The sequence below is a fragment of the Sycon ciliatum genome, chromosome 7 (genome assembly GCF_964019385.1).
Source record: "Sycon ciliatum chromosome 7, ocSycCili1.1, whole genome shotgun sequence".
Taxonomy (NCBI): domain Eukaryota; kingdom Metazoa; phylum Porifera; class Calcarea; order Leucosolenida; family Sycettidae; genus Sycon; species Sycon ciliatum.
Genome location: NC_088649.1, coordinates 5,242,734 through 5,257,351, shown reverse-complemented (window position 1 = coordinate 5,257,351; position 14,618 = coordinate 5,242,734). Strand labels below are relative to the sequence as shown.

General features: G+C 47.6%; 1 protein-coding gene across 1 annotated transcript in view; it reads left to right on the top strand.

The window, feature by feature from the left end:
- LOC135820795 (mucin-like protein) overlaps positions 1 to 14,282 on the top strand; it is a 38,802-nt gene extending 24,520 nt beyond the window's left edge. Inside the window, exons 12-15 of the mRNA XM_065333839.1 lie at positions 2,884 to 3,053; positions 5,603 to 5,783; positions 7,705 to 7,971; positions 12,781 to 14,282. Of these exons, the coding sequence (XP_065189911.1) occupies positions 2,884 to 3,053; positions 5,603 to 5,783; positions 7,705 to 7,971; positions 12,781 to 13,703 (1,541 nt within the window). The 3' untranslated portion in view covers positions 13,704 to 14,282. The remainder of the gene's footprint in view (positions 1 to 2,883; positions 3,054 to 5,602; positions 5,784 to 7,704; positions 7,972 to 12,780) is intronic.
- The last annotated feature ends 336 nt before the right edge of the window (positions 14,283 to 14,618 follow it).

Sequence of the window (14,618 nt, the reverse complement as noted above, 5' to 3'; positions counted from 1 at the left end):
TCACACGCATGGCGTCCGTGGAGAATCTGTTCGGGATCAACAAAACTAACCTCGACATTGACGTGCGTTGTCGATGACAGCCTTTGGCGCCGTTTGTTGAGCAGATTCTTGCTCAAAAACACCGTTCAAAAAAAGTCACGAAGTTTTTGTATACGGAGGAAGTATTTTTGTCTTTTTCGTCCGAGGAGTTTTCGGACGAAGTGTATTGCCGGACTAATGTCTATTTGTGCAGCTTTTCCATGTGACATATATAGACTACTTTATTTTATTTTTTTATTATGGTCCATGACTAAATTTTCAACCGGACAAACTCCCTTTCTTTGGATTTGGACACAATCAGTATTCACCGACTAAATTTTCTGCCTGCACTGTAAAGTCCGCTGCAAACGCCCACTTCGCTGCAAACGCCCACTTCACTGCAAATGCCCACCCCAGCGGGTCCATACTATTTTCGTCTTTTTCAGGTCAATATAGTTGTAGAAAACTGGCATGAACATCGAATGCGTACGAGAGCGACTGTAATGCTCTACAAACTGCCTATGTCTTACCAGGAGGCTCCTCAAAAGCGATTGTCATTATCTTGCTGCAAAGAAAAACTTCTGTCGAGATGTCGATAAATACAGAGGATTAGCAAGACGAAATTCGCGTTCGCGTTTGCTCTCCAAGGAAAGTCGAACTCAGTGACGGAATTCGCGTTATGAGAAGGATTAGCAAACAGCACATGCATGACGTTGACACGACGTACATTATGTACAGACAGTACAGCGTGGTAAATTTATGACTGCCCTGACACGAATCCGCGATTCGTGTTCCGACTACTTTCCGAGCGAAAAATGCGAAAGTTTGCAATCCAGTTCGCGAACTGAAAAATGTTTGCGAACGCGAATGCGAATTTCGTCTTGCTAATCCTCCGTAATGAGTCGTCTGTTTTATTAGTTCATTCTCCATGTGGTAATGCCGTAGAATCCATCTGGTTTTCAAATCCTAAAATTCCTGCAGTCCCACAATGTCGTGCTTTCAGACGGTGATTGTTCTGACAAAGCGTCATTCGACGACTTAACCAGTCGCAGTATTGTTAAAGCCATTATTCTAACGAGGCGCATGTATAACGATCTCCCAAAATTGACTAGTTTACGTGTACCAAAGGTAACGATTCTCACTCATTCTCAACGCTCAAAAGGACAGTATATGTATCGATTTCTGTATAACAATTTCTATTTTAACGACAGATTTCTCCTCGTTAACTCGTTAGAGTTAGCACTTCGTTATATAGTTTCCTCTGAGACAAAAATGCGATAATACTCATAAAAAGGACACACTTCAGGCTCATTACAAACATCTTGAAAGTTTTTGTCTTCACAAGTATACTTTCAAGCCTGCTCGTCAGGTGAAATACAGGCAAGGGAAAAGGAACAGGAACAGTGGATTAAATACAGTAAGAAGGTGGTAAAACAGCGCAAAAAAAGAAAGAAGATAGCTAAAGTAAACAGCGAAAATTGCAATAATGACACAAAGGTGCAAATGCGAGAAAACTCAATACGCGTGACATGTAGTGCGACAACAAGAGACAACCACTGGACATACATGTAACTAACGAGGTTTTGACGACCTACCTAACAGCCTAAGTGTGAATTTGATTTGTTTCTGCTTGCAAAGGTTGGGTTTCTTTGTGTGGATGTATACAGCTTCCAAAACATTCAGCAATCTAGCACTGCGTACACGTGACACAATCGAAAAACAAACATCTGAATACACAGCACGACAATCAGGATGCTCAAGCAAATGACTAGCAATGGACGACTCATACTTATCAGAACTAACATCAGAACAATCAGCATGTGCGGTGGACACATCCGATTTCACAAACTGTAAAAGCCATATAATTATATAACGAAGTCGTTATATAATTATATGGCTTTTACAGTATTGCAGTTGCAAGTCGAACAGGGGGATGTCACAAAACTACGCCTACAAAGTCGCTCCTAATTAACTTGTTGAAAACTCTGGAGTGCTCGAGAAAAACCCTTGCCGCTTTGAGCGTTGTTTGATTTGGAAATGAAATTCCATGACGTTTTCTCCTGACTATTATCTGTGGACCATTGTCTTCCACAGGATAAGCCTGGCCTTTTAAACTCGACATTACTGTACGCAAAACTCTGGGTAACAGCCGAGCATATTTTGATTACCATTGGTTTGCCTGTGCGTCACGTGACTGTTTGTGTTGAACGCGTATGTGCCATATTTGGCAGTGAAAAACGAAATGGCTGACGGCGTGTGACCCGTCGAGCCCAGAGATTCACTGTGCCAGAACCAACATGGCTGATCCATTTGGTCACTGTATACGCAGAAAATGTACTTTACGGGCAGAAATTTCATCGGTCAATAATTTCGTCCAACTCCAAAGGAAGAGAGTTTGTTCCGTTCTAAATTTCGTCCAACTCCAAAGGAAGGGAGTTTGTTCCGTTCTAAATTTCGTCCAAGAGTGCATTGAAAAGCTGGGAAACATAGACATTAGCCCGGCATTTAATTTAGTCCAAAAGCTCCTTGGACGAAAAAGACGAAATTAAATTACAGACGAATATTTCTGCTTATATAGTGGTCAGTGAGTAATTTCACCCAACTCCAAAGAAAGGCAGTTTGTCTGGTGTAAATTTTCGCCCATGGATGTTGGCTCTTATTGAAAGGCCAGACAAATCGACATAGCCTTACATTAAATTCCGATTGGCAGTCCGAAATTCTCTGGACGAAAATGACGGAATATAATTGCCGACGAATATTTCTTCTTGTACAGCATGCGATGGAGGCGTAAAACCTATTCTGTATCTAACTCATGACATTTGACTGATGCTGTGCTCCTTGTCCCATGTGTTTCTCTCCGTCTAGTTGTTCCGATTTTGGCACGATCGTCGCCCGAAGTGGACACGGTCTCCATTCCGTATGGCGCGCACGTGACTCTGAGCTGCTCCTTCCTGGGAGTGGTGCGCGGCGAGATAGTCTGGGAGGGTCCGTACGGCGTGGTGGTCCCCAACACCGGTGTTCGCGTCACGATGTCGGTGAGTGTTGCTACCCTGTACACTGTACAGTCAGACCTCGCTTATCCGGTCCTCTCTTATCCGGTCCTCTCTTATCCGGTCCTCTTTTATCCGGATCCCTCGCCATCCGGAAGAAAATAGCTGGTTACAGATTTACAGCATATGGCATGCATGCAACATAACCGGTGTTCGATTATCCGGTTCCCTCGCCTATCCGGATATTTGTGTGGAAAACGGATGTGTGCGGTTATGCGCGGTCTGACTGTATTGTGTCGACCACAGTTCGTAAAATTCATGGTTCGTTTACACATCACTAATAACAAAAGTCTATAACCCCAAGAGTGAGCAACTGAGGTCTGGCTGGTGTAGGCCCACTGCACGGCGGAGTTCCAACATTACGTAATGCCACTGAGGCACAGCTGTACAAAACTCCGCATTCCGCGGTGCTTGGAACCAGGGAGTAGTACAAGCGCAACGAACGTGTGCGTCGTTTTTGACGTAATTTTGGAATTCCGCCGCGCAGATCCCCACGTACAGAGTTACACACTCTTGGGGTTATGGACTCTTGATAATAACAATACTTGTTGAATGTCAGCGCCACAACGGGCCTTATTATGCTAACTGTTGCACGTTATGACTCATCAATATCAAGCTTATAATTGCCAGTTCTGGACAACTGGGCGTAAACTGTTGGTACAGTGGTCCCTCTCTAATCCGGCACTTGTTTATCCAGCACCCTTGCAAACCAGCACACTTTCTGGCAAAACGGATTTTTTCAGTTCATTTTCTACGCTTTAATCCGGCACTTGAATTCCGCCTCCAGCAGCGATTTTCTGCAACAAATCACTCAAACTGTATATAATTCGATTTTCTAATCCAGCAGTTGTACATCGCAGACTGTCAGGGACCATTGTAACATACACAACACATGCAACATACACTTGGGAATATCCCATGCCAGTACATAAGATATTCCTAAGTGTATAACTTCAGGGCTAGTACTTGCACAGAAACACGTGGGCGCCATCTTGGTTCACGTGACATGTGTCACACCATGCTGTGTACAGTGAATCTTGCCGTACTTCGCGTCGACTCTGGCCTGTTCAAATCCACGCAAGTGAGCCACAGTTCTCTCTAGCAGGCTGAGATTTTGCAGGCACCGAGTTCAGATGTGGGCAAAGGGATTCACCGAAGGATTTTTTGATTTTCGCAATTTAGACCTCAAATAACACCCTCAAACTCGGTAAACGTGTCCCACCTCTAGGATCGTTTTGGCGAAATTCGCTTCGGTGAAAGTATGGAGCATCTCCTACTGAAAATTTTGAGCCATCGATTGTCAAAATCGGCTCATGTGGAGCTCACTTGTGTCGTTTTGAAGGACGCCGCGCCACGCGCGACTTGCGCTGGTTCTTTCACAAACGGAAGACACCTTCCGGTCAGAACTGCAGACTGTGACAGTGCATGCAGTGCGCACGGCGGTACGGCAAGGAAAAGAAGGAGACGTGCATTTTCCATTTGTTGCACTGTGTCCTTTGCTTTTATTGTTCACTGATAACATAATCGTAAAATTTTGAGCTAGAGAGAAGACTGACTTACAATCTGATTCATCTAGGCTTCAGCGTGATGCACGTATCCAGACCATAGGAAATATTGGGAAAGGAACCGGGAACCACGAGAATAATTTTTCTGGAGCGAATCCAATTATTACCATGGTTCCTTGTTCTTGAACACCGCGCTCCACATCGTCAATGTTCTGCGAGGTCAAGGATTTCAGGACTACTGTCGGTTTGTTCGACCTCGGGGCGATCTGATCTACGTCCAGCTGGCCATGATACTGAGCCGAAATGGCCACTAGTTCGCTTCTTTCTCGACTCGGGTTAATCAAGCCGGTCAGAGTGCGATTTCCTACCCTGGATGCGATCCATGGTGCGGACTGAAAATAACTACTGAACACCTCCTTGTACAAGCACTGACATACAAGACCGGTGGTGGATACAAACTGACAACAGGAAACCCTAACAGCACCCGCTCTGTCAAAGAAAGTCGAAGGGAAGCAGTTCGAACTAGTTCAAGCACCACCAAAAAATAAATAAAATAAAAACTAGCACTTGCACTTGCAGCTAGGTCAAAGACTGCACTGGCAAGTACACTTTTGCGCAGTCGCGATCTCGCGGCCCCGCATCACGTGCGGGTATCTGATGACGTAGCGTGATTCAAGATGGCCTCTGACGTGTTCCCGTTTTGTGATCCCAAATACCAGCCCTGAACTTATAGACATGCATTCCACAAAGTCCTTGGTTTGACACAGAAAATCCCTACGTTTTGACGCACGACACAAACATGTATGATAACATGTGGGCCGGGTTGGAGGGCAGGATTTCATAATCCAGCACCCTTGTTTATCCAGCAGAAAATGCCATTGCAAAAGGTGCCGGATTAGAGAGGGACGACTGTACTCTCTTCTTAATTTTAATCCTCGACTCTCCATCCGAGTTTAATAGTGACAATTGCCGTCTTTTCCGTTCGTTCGTTCGTTTGTTTGTTTGTTTGTTTGTTTGTTTGTTTGACAGAAAACACACGTGTCAACGGTCAGCATGCTGTCTATTGACTTCAGTACTAACATCACGGTGGGCCAGGGAGCGGCGGCCATGGACCTACGCATCGCTGCTGGCCTGTACGTCTGCAACGCCAGCAACTCGCGCGGCTCCGGGATGGCCAAGCGGAATGTCCTCTTCCTTGCCGAGAGCGCCTGTGAGTAGTAAAAGGAGAAAGTCGGCGTGTGCAAAGCGTGGTCATTGTTCTTGGTGCAACTGCAGCACGGCAGAGCCTTGTGACACAGAGGGTCCCGGGGATACATCAGTCGCAACTGTCTCTACTCCGGGGATTCACATCATACATTATACATTGTACAGCCATCATCAGGAGACTATGATGTAATCACCAAGGGACTATGATGTAATCACCAGGAGACTATGATGCAATCACCAGGAGACTACAGTAGACTCGTACGCCCAAGAACGCGGTTTCAGAGGGCCAGCCTAGCAAAGTTCTTATTTTTCAGCGCCCCATGCTACGTTCTTATTTCGCGTTCTTACGCGTCCAACATGACCCGTGACGCTCATGTACAATGCACTTTGCGCTACATGTACCGGTTGTACACTTTACATGCACGTGTAGTATGTAGCGCTGCACTGGGTGATGTTTTCGCGAGGACTCGACAAGAGTTTGTGGTTGCGGACTTTTTTTTCGTGTACTCGGACAAGATCATGAGTTCGTTCTTAAATCCAGGCTGGGGCGTTCTTAGATTTCCAGCCTGGACGTTCTTGGGCGCCACGTTCTTGGGCGTACGAGTCTACTGTATGACGTGACCATCAGAAGACCATAATGTAATCACCAGGAACTATGATGTAATCACCAGAAGACTATGACGTAGCCATCAGGAGACTATGATGTAATCACCAGAAGACTATGACGTAGCCATCAGGAGACTATGATGTAATCACCAGAAGACTATGACGTAGCCATCAGGAGACTATGATGTAATCACCAGAAGACTATGACGTAGCCATCAGGAGACTATGATGTAATCACCAGAAGACTATGACGTAGCCATCAGGAGACTATGATGTAATCACCAGAAGACTATGACGTAGCCATCAGGAGACTATGATGTAATCACCAGAAGACTATGACGTAGCCATCAGGAGACTATGATGTAATCACCAGAAGACTATGACGTAGCCATCAGGAGACTATGATGTAATCACCAGAAGACTATGACGTAGCCATCAGGAGACTATGATGTAATCGCCAGAAGACTATGACGTAGCCATAACATATACAGTGAAACCTGTCTAAGACGACCACCGCTCAAGGGACCTTCAAAAGGTGGTCTCTGTTACCAGGTGGTCTCCTTATCCAGGGTTATTTGACTGGAATAGCATCCCTTGAAGGTTTTACTCTACAGTGAAACTTGCCTAAGACCACCGCTCAAGGGACCTTCAAAACGTGTCTCTGTTACCAGGTGGTCTCCTTATCCAGGGTCATTTTACAGGAAGGAGCATCCCTTGGTCCTTGTTGCAGTGGTCTTCTGGGATAGGTGGTCGCCTTATCCGAGTGGTCGCCATTTTCCGACTGATCGCCTTGACAGGTTTCATTGCACACTGTTGTGATCTCGAACTTGCCAGTCACTGAACTGATTTTATTGTAAAGAAGACACAAACTTATAGAGTGTGAAGAACAGTATAGCAGATAGAGAGCGGTGGAAGGAGAGCTGCCGGACAGCTGGATTGTGTATCAATAAGCGCACTAGGGGAAGGCTAGACAGTATGCCTCTAGACAACAATAGGTATGGTACAAAAAGCCAGTCAATAGCACTAAGGAGTGAAGTCAACCACAACACAGACAGTAGCTTCAGACAATCATGACAGGCATGATATGGATTATACAACATACACAACTGCAACTTGCTGTATGACATTCTACTTCAAGTATTATTGTTTGTGGGACATGTAATAGTATGCACAATCCCATGACCCTTGTTATTCGGACTCAGCATGTGGCAACTCGCTTGTCGTTGCGTTCACGGGTTACCGATGTGTGTGTGTGCGTGTGTATGTGTGTGCGCGCATGTATGTGTGCTCGTGTGTGCACGTGCAATCCTGCGTTGCAGTCAACGACAAGGACCTCACCCTGGAGAGCTTCCTGACACAGCCCGTACTACTGACTGGCGGAGTGGGGCTCTCTTTAGTCTTCATCACCATTGCCATTGCCAGTATCCTCCATCGACGAGGACGACAGCAGCGACAGGAGTTCAGCGGCCCTGCGAAGAGCAGCGTGCAACATGACCAGCAACCCATAGTGAAGAACGGCGGCGGCAAGAAGAAGAAACGCGGCAAGGAGAGGTCGGCCAAGTCCGAGCAGAGCCTCACCCGCAGTGGTAAGGAGTCGTTGTTGTTGTTCTGAATTCTGAATTCCTTATTCTCACGATGGCACCATCGCCAACGAGAGAGCTTGGAAGCTCAGGGCCCTACGCTATGCTTTTTTGCCTTGATGACCTAGACAAAAAAAAGCATAGGGATGTTATAAATTCTTTAAAAAATTCCTTTTTTTAAGACATAACCTGGGATTCGAACCCGCACTATCGCATGCCCTGCATGCATCCCCCGATACACTTCGCATACATACTAATTCTTCCAAGTTGTTTCACATTGTGATCTTGCATTTGAAAGCCCTATTTGAATATGCATTGTGTCCAGCCGTCTTTCTGGCACGGTACGGTAGGGGATAGTTACGGGACAGGTACGATCGAGGGTAATACGACACCGTCTCCCGTACCGAACCGTACCATCAAACACAGCTGGCCACATACAGCTGCCCGCAATATTCAAATAGGGCTTTCACATGCAAGATAATAACGTGAAGCAACTTGGAAGAATGGGTATGAATGCGAAGTGTACGGGGGAATGCATGTAGGGCGATAGTGCGGGTTCGAATCCCAGGATATGCCTGAAAAAATAGGAGAATTGAAAAATTTATAACATCCTATGCTTTTTTGCCGTCAGATACGGATAGCGCCAGGCGTGACACAAACAAACAAACACACAAACAAACAAATGAGAACAAATGCACTTCGAAGTCTCCTTTGTGTCGTAGTGTTGAGTTGAATAGTGATTGGAGTTCGTTGTTTGTTTGTGTGGGATCTGGTTTTGGACGGAGTCGCGGAGGTAAGTATAGATAGTTCTCTCAGTTCAGGCGAGTGCTTCACTTTTACTGTGCCGACGGTGCACTCTGCATTGGCTTGCTCCCACCCTCTCGCGGTTCTGTGTAGTGCATTTTGTCGCTGGGTTTCTGATCGAAAGGACACCAGCGGCAAGATGCATTGCATCAAATCGAGAGGGGGTCGGTGCATGCCAATGCAGGGTGCACCGTAGGTACGGTACTAAGTGAACCCAGTGAATAATGAATATCAATCCAGCGCGGGATTCTATTGGCTATTATCTTTTTTTTTCTTTTTTTTTTGAACTACCAAGCCTCTTGTACGGCCAAACTGTGACAAACACAAGTACAAGCGCAACCTCAACCTCAACCAGAAGAAAACGAGCTAAAAATGGCTGTGAACACAGTCGAGAGAGCTAAAATGGCCGTGAAAACAGTCTAATATGGAAAACCAAGAAATCATAACAATTATCACTCTCTTATTGTTGACCCCCACAGAAACTTGCGATCTCTAAGGGGGCGTTCGTTTTTGATCTTCAGGTTTGGGTAGAAACTACTTCTTTCGGTAGAGGTGTTCGTTTTTCGAAAAAGAATTCTACTCAAAAGGGTACATTTTGCTTTCCTCTACCGGCTCTACCGGGAAAAAGTCAGAAAATAAATCAGAAATAAATCAGAACTGAAAGAAGAAAAATCTGAAGCCAAACGTTGGGATTCGAACCCAAACTGTCAGATTCTCAGTCAAAGTACTTATGGGAACATACTACAAGTGACAACTGAAAACTTCTGTTTATAGAGAAGTAAGGTCCAATGTAAACGGCATATGTGCATACTATGTACTATTACAATAGTATTCCTTTCTTCCTATAAGTATAAACACAGCTAAAAACAGTTTAGGCATGCTATGTCGTGATAAATCTATTACTGCCCTCAAATCGGTCAATATATGAAATATATTGACATAATATGAAATATATTGACCTCTTTAATCGTGCAATAATAGGTAGTAGTAGTAGTAGTTGCTTTTTGCTAATTTCTTGAATGGTTTTGTCACCATTGCCTTTCTTGCTTGCGCTTTTCAGTTTCTTCTTTCTGACACCCGGTTTGTTTTCAAATAAAGGCGAAGTTCAGTAGTAGTAGTAGTAGTAGTAGTAGTAGTAGTAGTAGTAGTAGCAGTAGCAGGAGCAGCAGCAGCAGCAGCAGCAGCAGCAGCAGCAGCAGCAGCAGCAGCAGCAGCAGCAGCAGTAGTAGTAGTACATGACGGGACCTGTTACTTTAATTTTCACTTTGAGTTTCAAGTTTTCTTCTTTTGACATTGGATTTGACATTGGATTTGACATTGGATTTACTAATTGATTTGACGTTATTTAAAGAGTTTTCTTTTTTAATTGAATTGATCTTCAATGATTTACGATTTCACGTTTCCGCTATTTTGCCCGTAAAAGAGGCTTGTCACCAGTAGTAGTAGTAGTAGTAGTAGTAGTAGCAGCAGTAGTAGCAGATTTTATTATTTTACTAGGGGAGTCCCAACAGGCGTTGCCTTTTTACTGGGAACCCTAGGTGAATTTTTACCATGTTTACATACAGAGTAAGAGACGGGGCCTGACGGCAGTCAGTGGGAAGAGCATTCCATCTGTGTGCCGCCAGGAAAGAAATAGAACGCATGCCATATTGCGTAGAAACAGGCGGAAGAACTAATGCACACTGTGCCTGGCCGCGCGTGCGAGCCTGGTGTCCAGGCACAGCAGCCCTAAGCTGGAACAAGGATTGGAGAAGGGGACTAGCAAGATGTGGGGTCAAGCAGCGGTACACGAAAACATTGAGTTTAAGATTTATGCGCTGTTCAAAAGAATAGATACTTATTTGCCGGTCAGCAAGGCTCTTGATTGGCTGAAACAGGCATATCGTACCGTACCCTGGAATAAAACCCTGTATCAATCATGCACAGAGTGCAAATAATGTGTACGGGTTCATAACGTGATGTGAAGTTCTGCCGTCGCAGACCCCATAGCTAGCTGCTGGAGTTGCACACGCCTGGGGGTTACTGTAAAACACGATATTTTCGGTGAAACTTTAATTTCGGTGATTTCGGTAGTGAAAGCCAGCGCCTAAATTTAAATTACACCTAAAAGGCACCAGAGTATGCACTGTATGTGCAGGGAATGCTGGTCACCTAATTCTACATTACACCTGAAACCTGGCAGGTGCCTGACACCGAAATTTTAATACACCTAAAATCACATGTTTTACAGTATGTACTCTTGGCTTTACTCTTGGCTTTACTGTCTTGATATCTAGTTTGGATTCATTGTGATGATGATGCTGCTGTTGTGACTGCCCTCTGCATTATGTCTTGGCTGCTCTGGCTGCTGCTGTTGTGACTCACCTCTGCATTATGTCTTGGCTGCTCTGGCTGCTGCTGTTGTGACTCACCTCTGCATTATGTCTTGGCTGCTCTGGCTGCTGCTGTTTTGACTGCCCTCTGCATTATGTCTTGGCTGCTCTGGCTGCTGCTGTTGTGACTCACCTCTGCATTATGTCTTGGCTGCTCTGGCTGCTGCTGTTGTGACTCACCTCTGCATTATGTCTTGGCTGCTCTGGCTGCTGCTGTTGTGACTCACCTCTGCATTATGTCTTGGCTGCTCTGGCTGCTGCTGTTGTGACTCACCTCTGCATTATGTCTTGGCTGCTCTGGCTGCTGCTGTTTTGACTGCCCTCTGCATTATGTCTTGGCTGCTCTGGCTGCTGCTGTTGTGACTCACCTCTGCATTATGTCTTGGCTGCTCTGGCTGCTGCTGTTGTGACTCACCTCTGCATTATGTCTTGGCTGCTCTGGCTGCTGCTGTTGTGACTCACCTCTGCATTATGTCTTGGCTGCTCTGGCTGCTGCTGTTGTGACTGACCTCTGCATTATGTCTTGGCTGCTCTGGCTGCTGCTGTTTTGACTGCCCTCTGCATTATGTCTTGGCTGCTCTGGCTGCTGCTGTTGTGATTCACCTCTGCATTATGTCTTGGCTGCTCTGGCTGCTGCTGTTGTGACTCACCTCTGCATTATGTCTTGGCTGCTCTGGCTGCTGCTGTTGTGACTGACCTCTGCATTATGTCTTGGCTGCTCTGGCTGCTGCTGTTTTGACTGACCTCTGCATTATGTCTTGGCTCTGGCTGCTGCTGTTGTAACTCACCTATGCATTATGTCTTGGCTGCTCTGGCTGCTACTGTTTTGACTGCTCTCTGCATTATGTCTTGGCTGCTCTGGCTGCTGCTGTTGTGACTCACCTCTGCATTATGTCTTGGCTGCTCTGGCTGCTGCTGTTGTGACTGACCTCTGCATTCTGTCTTGGCTGCTCTGGCTGCTGCTGTTGTGACTGACCTCTGCATTATGTCTTGGCTGCTCTGGCTGCTGCTGTTTTGACTGACCTCTGCATTATGTCTTGGCTCTGGCTGCTGCTGTTGTGACTCACCTCTGCATTATGTCTTGGCTGCTGCTGTTTTGACTGACCTCTGCATTATGTCTTGGCTGCTCTGGCTCTTGCTGTTGTGACTGACCTCTGCATTATGTCTTGGCTGCTCTGGGTGCTGCTGTTGTGACTGCCCTCTGCATTATGTCTTGGCTGCTCTGGCTCTTGCTGTTGTGACTGACCTCTGCATTATGTCTTGGCTGCTCTGGCTGCTGCTGTTGTGACTGACCTCTGCATTATGTCTTGGCTGCTGCTGTTTTGACTGACCTCTGCATTATGTCTTGGCTGCTCTGGCTCTTGCTGTTGTGACTGACCTCTGCATTATGTCTTGGCTGCTCTGGCTGCTGCTGTTGTGACTGACCTCTGCATTATGTCTTGGCTGCTCTGGCTGCTGCTGTTTTGACTGACTGACCACTGCATTATGTCTTGGCGGCGCGGGCAACTGGCGGTTGTTTTGGGTCTTGAGTTTTGACTGATCACTGCATTGTGTCTTTGCTGCTCTGACTCCTGCTGCTGCTGTTGCTGTTGCTGCTGGTGCTGTTTGCGGTGTTGCTTGCCTGCCTGCGTGTTTACAGGGAGTGTCCTGCCGGACTGCATTGAGGAGGAGTACACGTACGGCAGTTCGTCTACGCGTGTGCGCCGCAAGCCGGGCTTCAACAGCTTCGACATGCAGGCCCTGAGCAGGACCAAGTCGAAGATCGGGAACCACGTGCAGGTGAGGGTCGAGGAGGAGCAGGAGGACGACCTGGACGACGGGGACGAGTACATCTACGGAAACGAAAGCACCACAGCCTGCAACGACCACAGCCTGGTCGTCAAGCGCTCGGCCATGCAGACGACGGACTCGGACGTCGACCTGTGCTTCACGTTCGACAAGGACAGGCGCAGCAGCGCCGTCACCATGCTGCACGACTTCTACGTGGAGGGCACGAACGGCGGGCCGGAGACGCCCGGCTTCTCGCCGTGTGGGTCCGACGCCCCGAGCCGGGCCGAGCTGGTCAGCATTGGGCAGGGCAGCGATATGTTCTATCCGGACGGCAGTGGACACGGCGTGGCGAACATACGCAGCGCCGCAACAATTGAGGGCACCATGCAGCTGCGGCGCTCGCTGGTGGCCGCCGCAGCCGCCACTGTCGAGGGCGAGGACCACAAGTACGCCAACAACGACAACGCGTCCAACATGGGCACGGCCGACCCGCAGGCATGCGAGTACGGCGAGATCACCCCCAGCGGGCCGTGTCGCATACCCGACATGCTGTCCTGCGAGGACGAGTACATGGTGGCGTCGGACGTGCAGCACCTCGCCCACCTGCCACCGCCGCCCGACGAGAACGAGTATGGCGAGCTGGGCGCAGTTGGGCCTCCTCCGCCGCTGCCGTCGTCGTCGATGCAGAAGGACACACGCAGTCTGCCGCCGCCGCCACCGCTGAGCTCCGCACCGCCCACACTGCCGCTGTCTCGAGATATGCCACCACCGCCACCGCCGGACTGGTCATGAGCTGGTCAGCGTGCGTCACTGCAGCGCTCGGCTCGGTAGACGGGGCATTGGCCGGTTGCAGCACTCACTCACTCACCAGGTGTGCAGTACATGCATTCAAACTGACCGGCAGCAGCAGCAGCAGCAGCAGCAGGGGAAAACCCATCCCTTGGCAGCGACTTTTAACTGAATCCGGATAGCGACGCATAGCGCAGTCCTTCCAGAGCGGGTGCATGCGCTCAAATAGCGCCACGGTGTGAAGTCTTGAGGTGAAGCTGAGTCTGCTTACACTGCCCCAACTGACAGTGCTGAGCGTCGCCATCAAGAAGAACAGTCCCATGTACATAATTATCTCTCTTTCTTTGTCGGCGGAATTCCCTGCCAGGCGCAAGGATTCTAGAGCGCCACTTCCAAGCTCCATTGCATTGCTGCTGCTTTCTTTCTTGCTCTGTGCGCATTTTGTTGCTACTTCCATTTACGTTGTTTAGACTATCGATTGATTGCCCCGAGGGCCTCTCACACGCACTCTCTCTCTCTCTATCTATCTATCTATCTATCTATCCATCTATCTTCTTTCTCTCTCTCTCCCTCGGTCGGCGGTGTCCCTTTTGCCCCCCCCCCCCCCTCCCCCTCTCTCTTTCCTTCAATAACCTTTTTTTGTGCTTTGAACTTGACATTAATGAAAACCAAATACTTTCGCGTGAGACATCATGTTACGCCGCCTGTCACCGCATAGAATGAGGCGACCCAGCACTCTCATGCGCATGAGGCTGACATGTGGCTAACCATTACACATAGGACACGCACGCACGCACACACATACACACGCACACACGCACAAACACACACACACACACACACAAACACACACACACAAACACACACACACACACACACACATCTGGCTTCATGTACTACGCGCTAAAATACCGACGC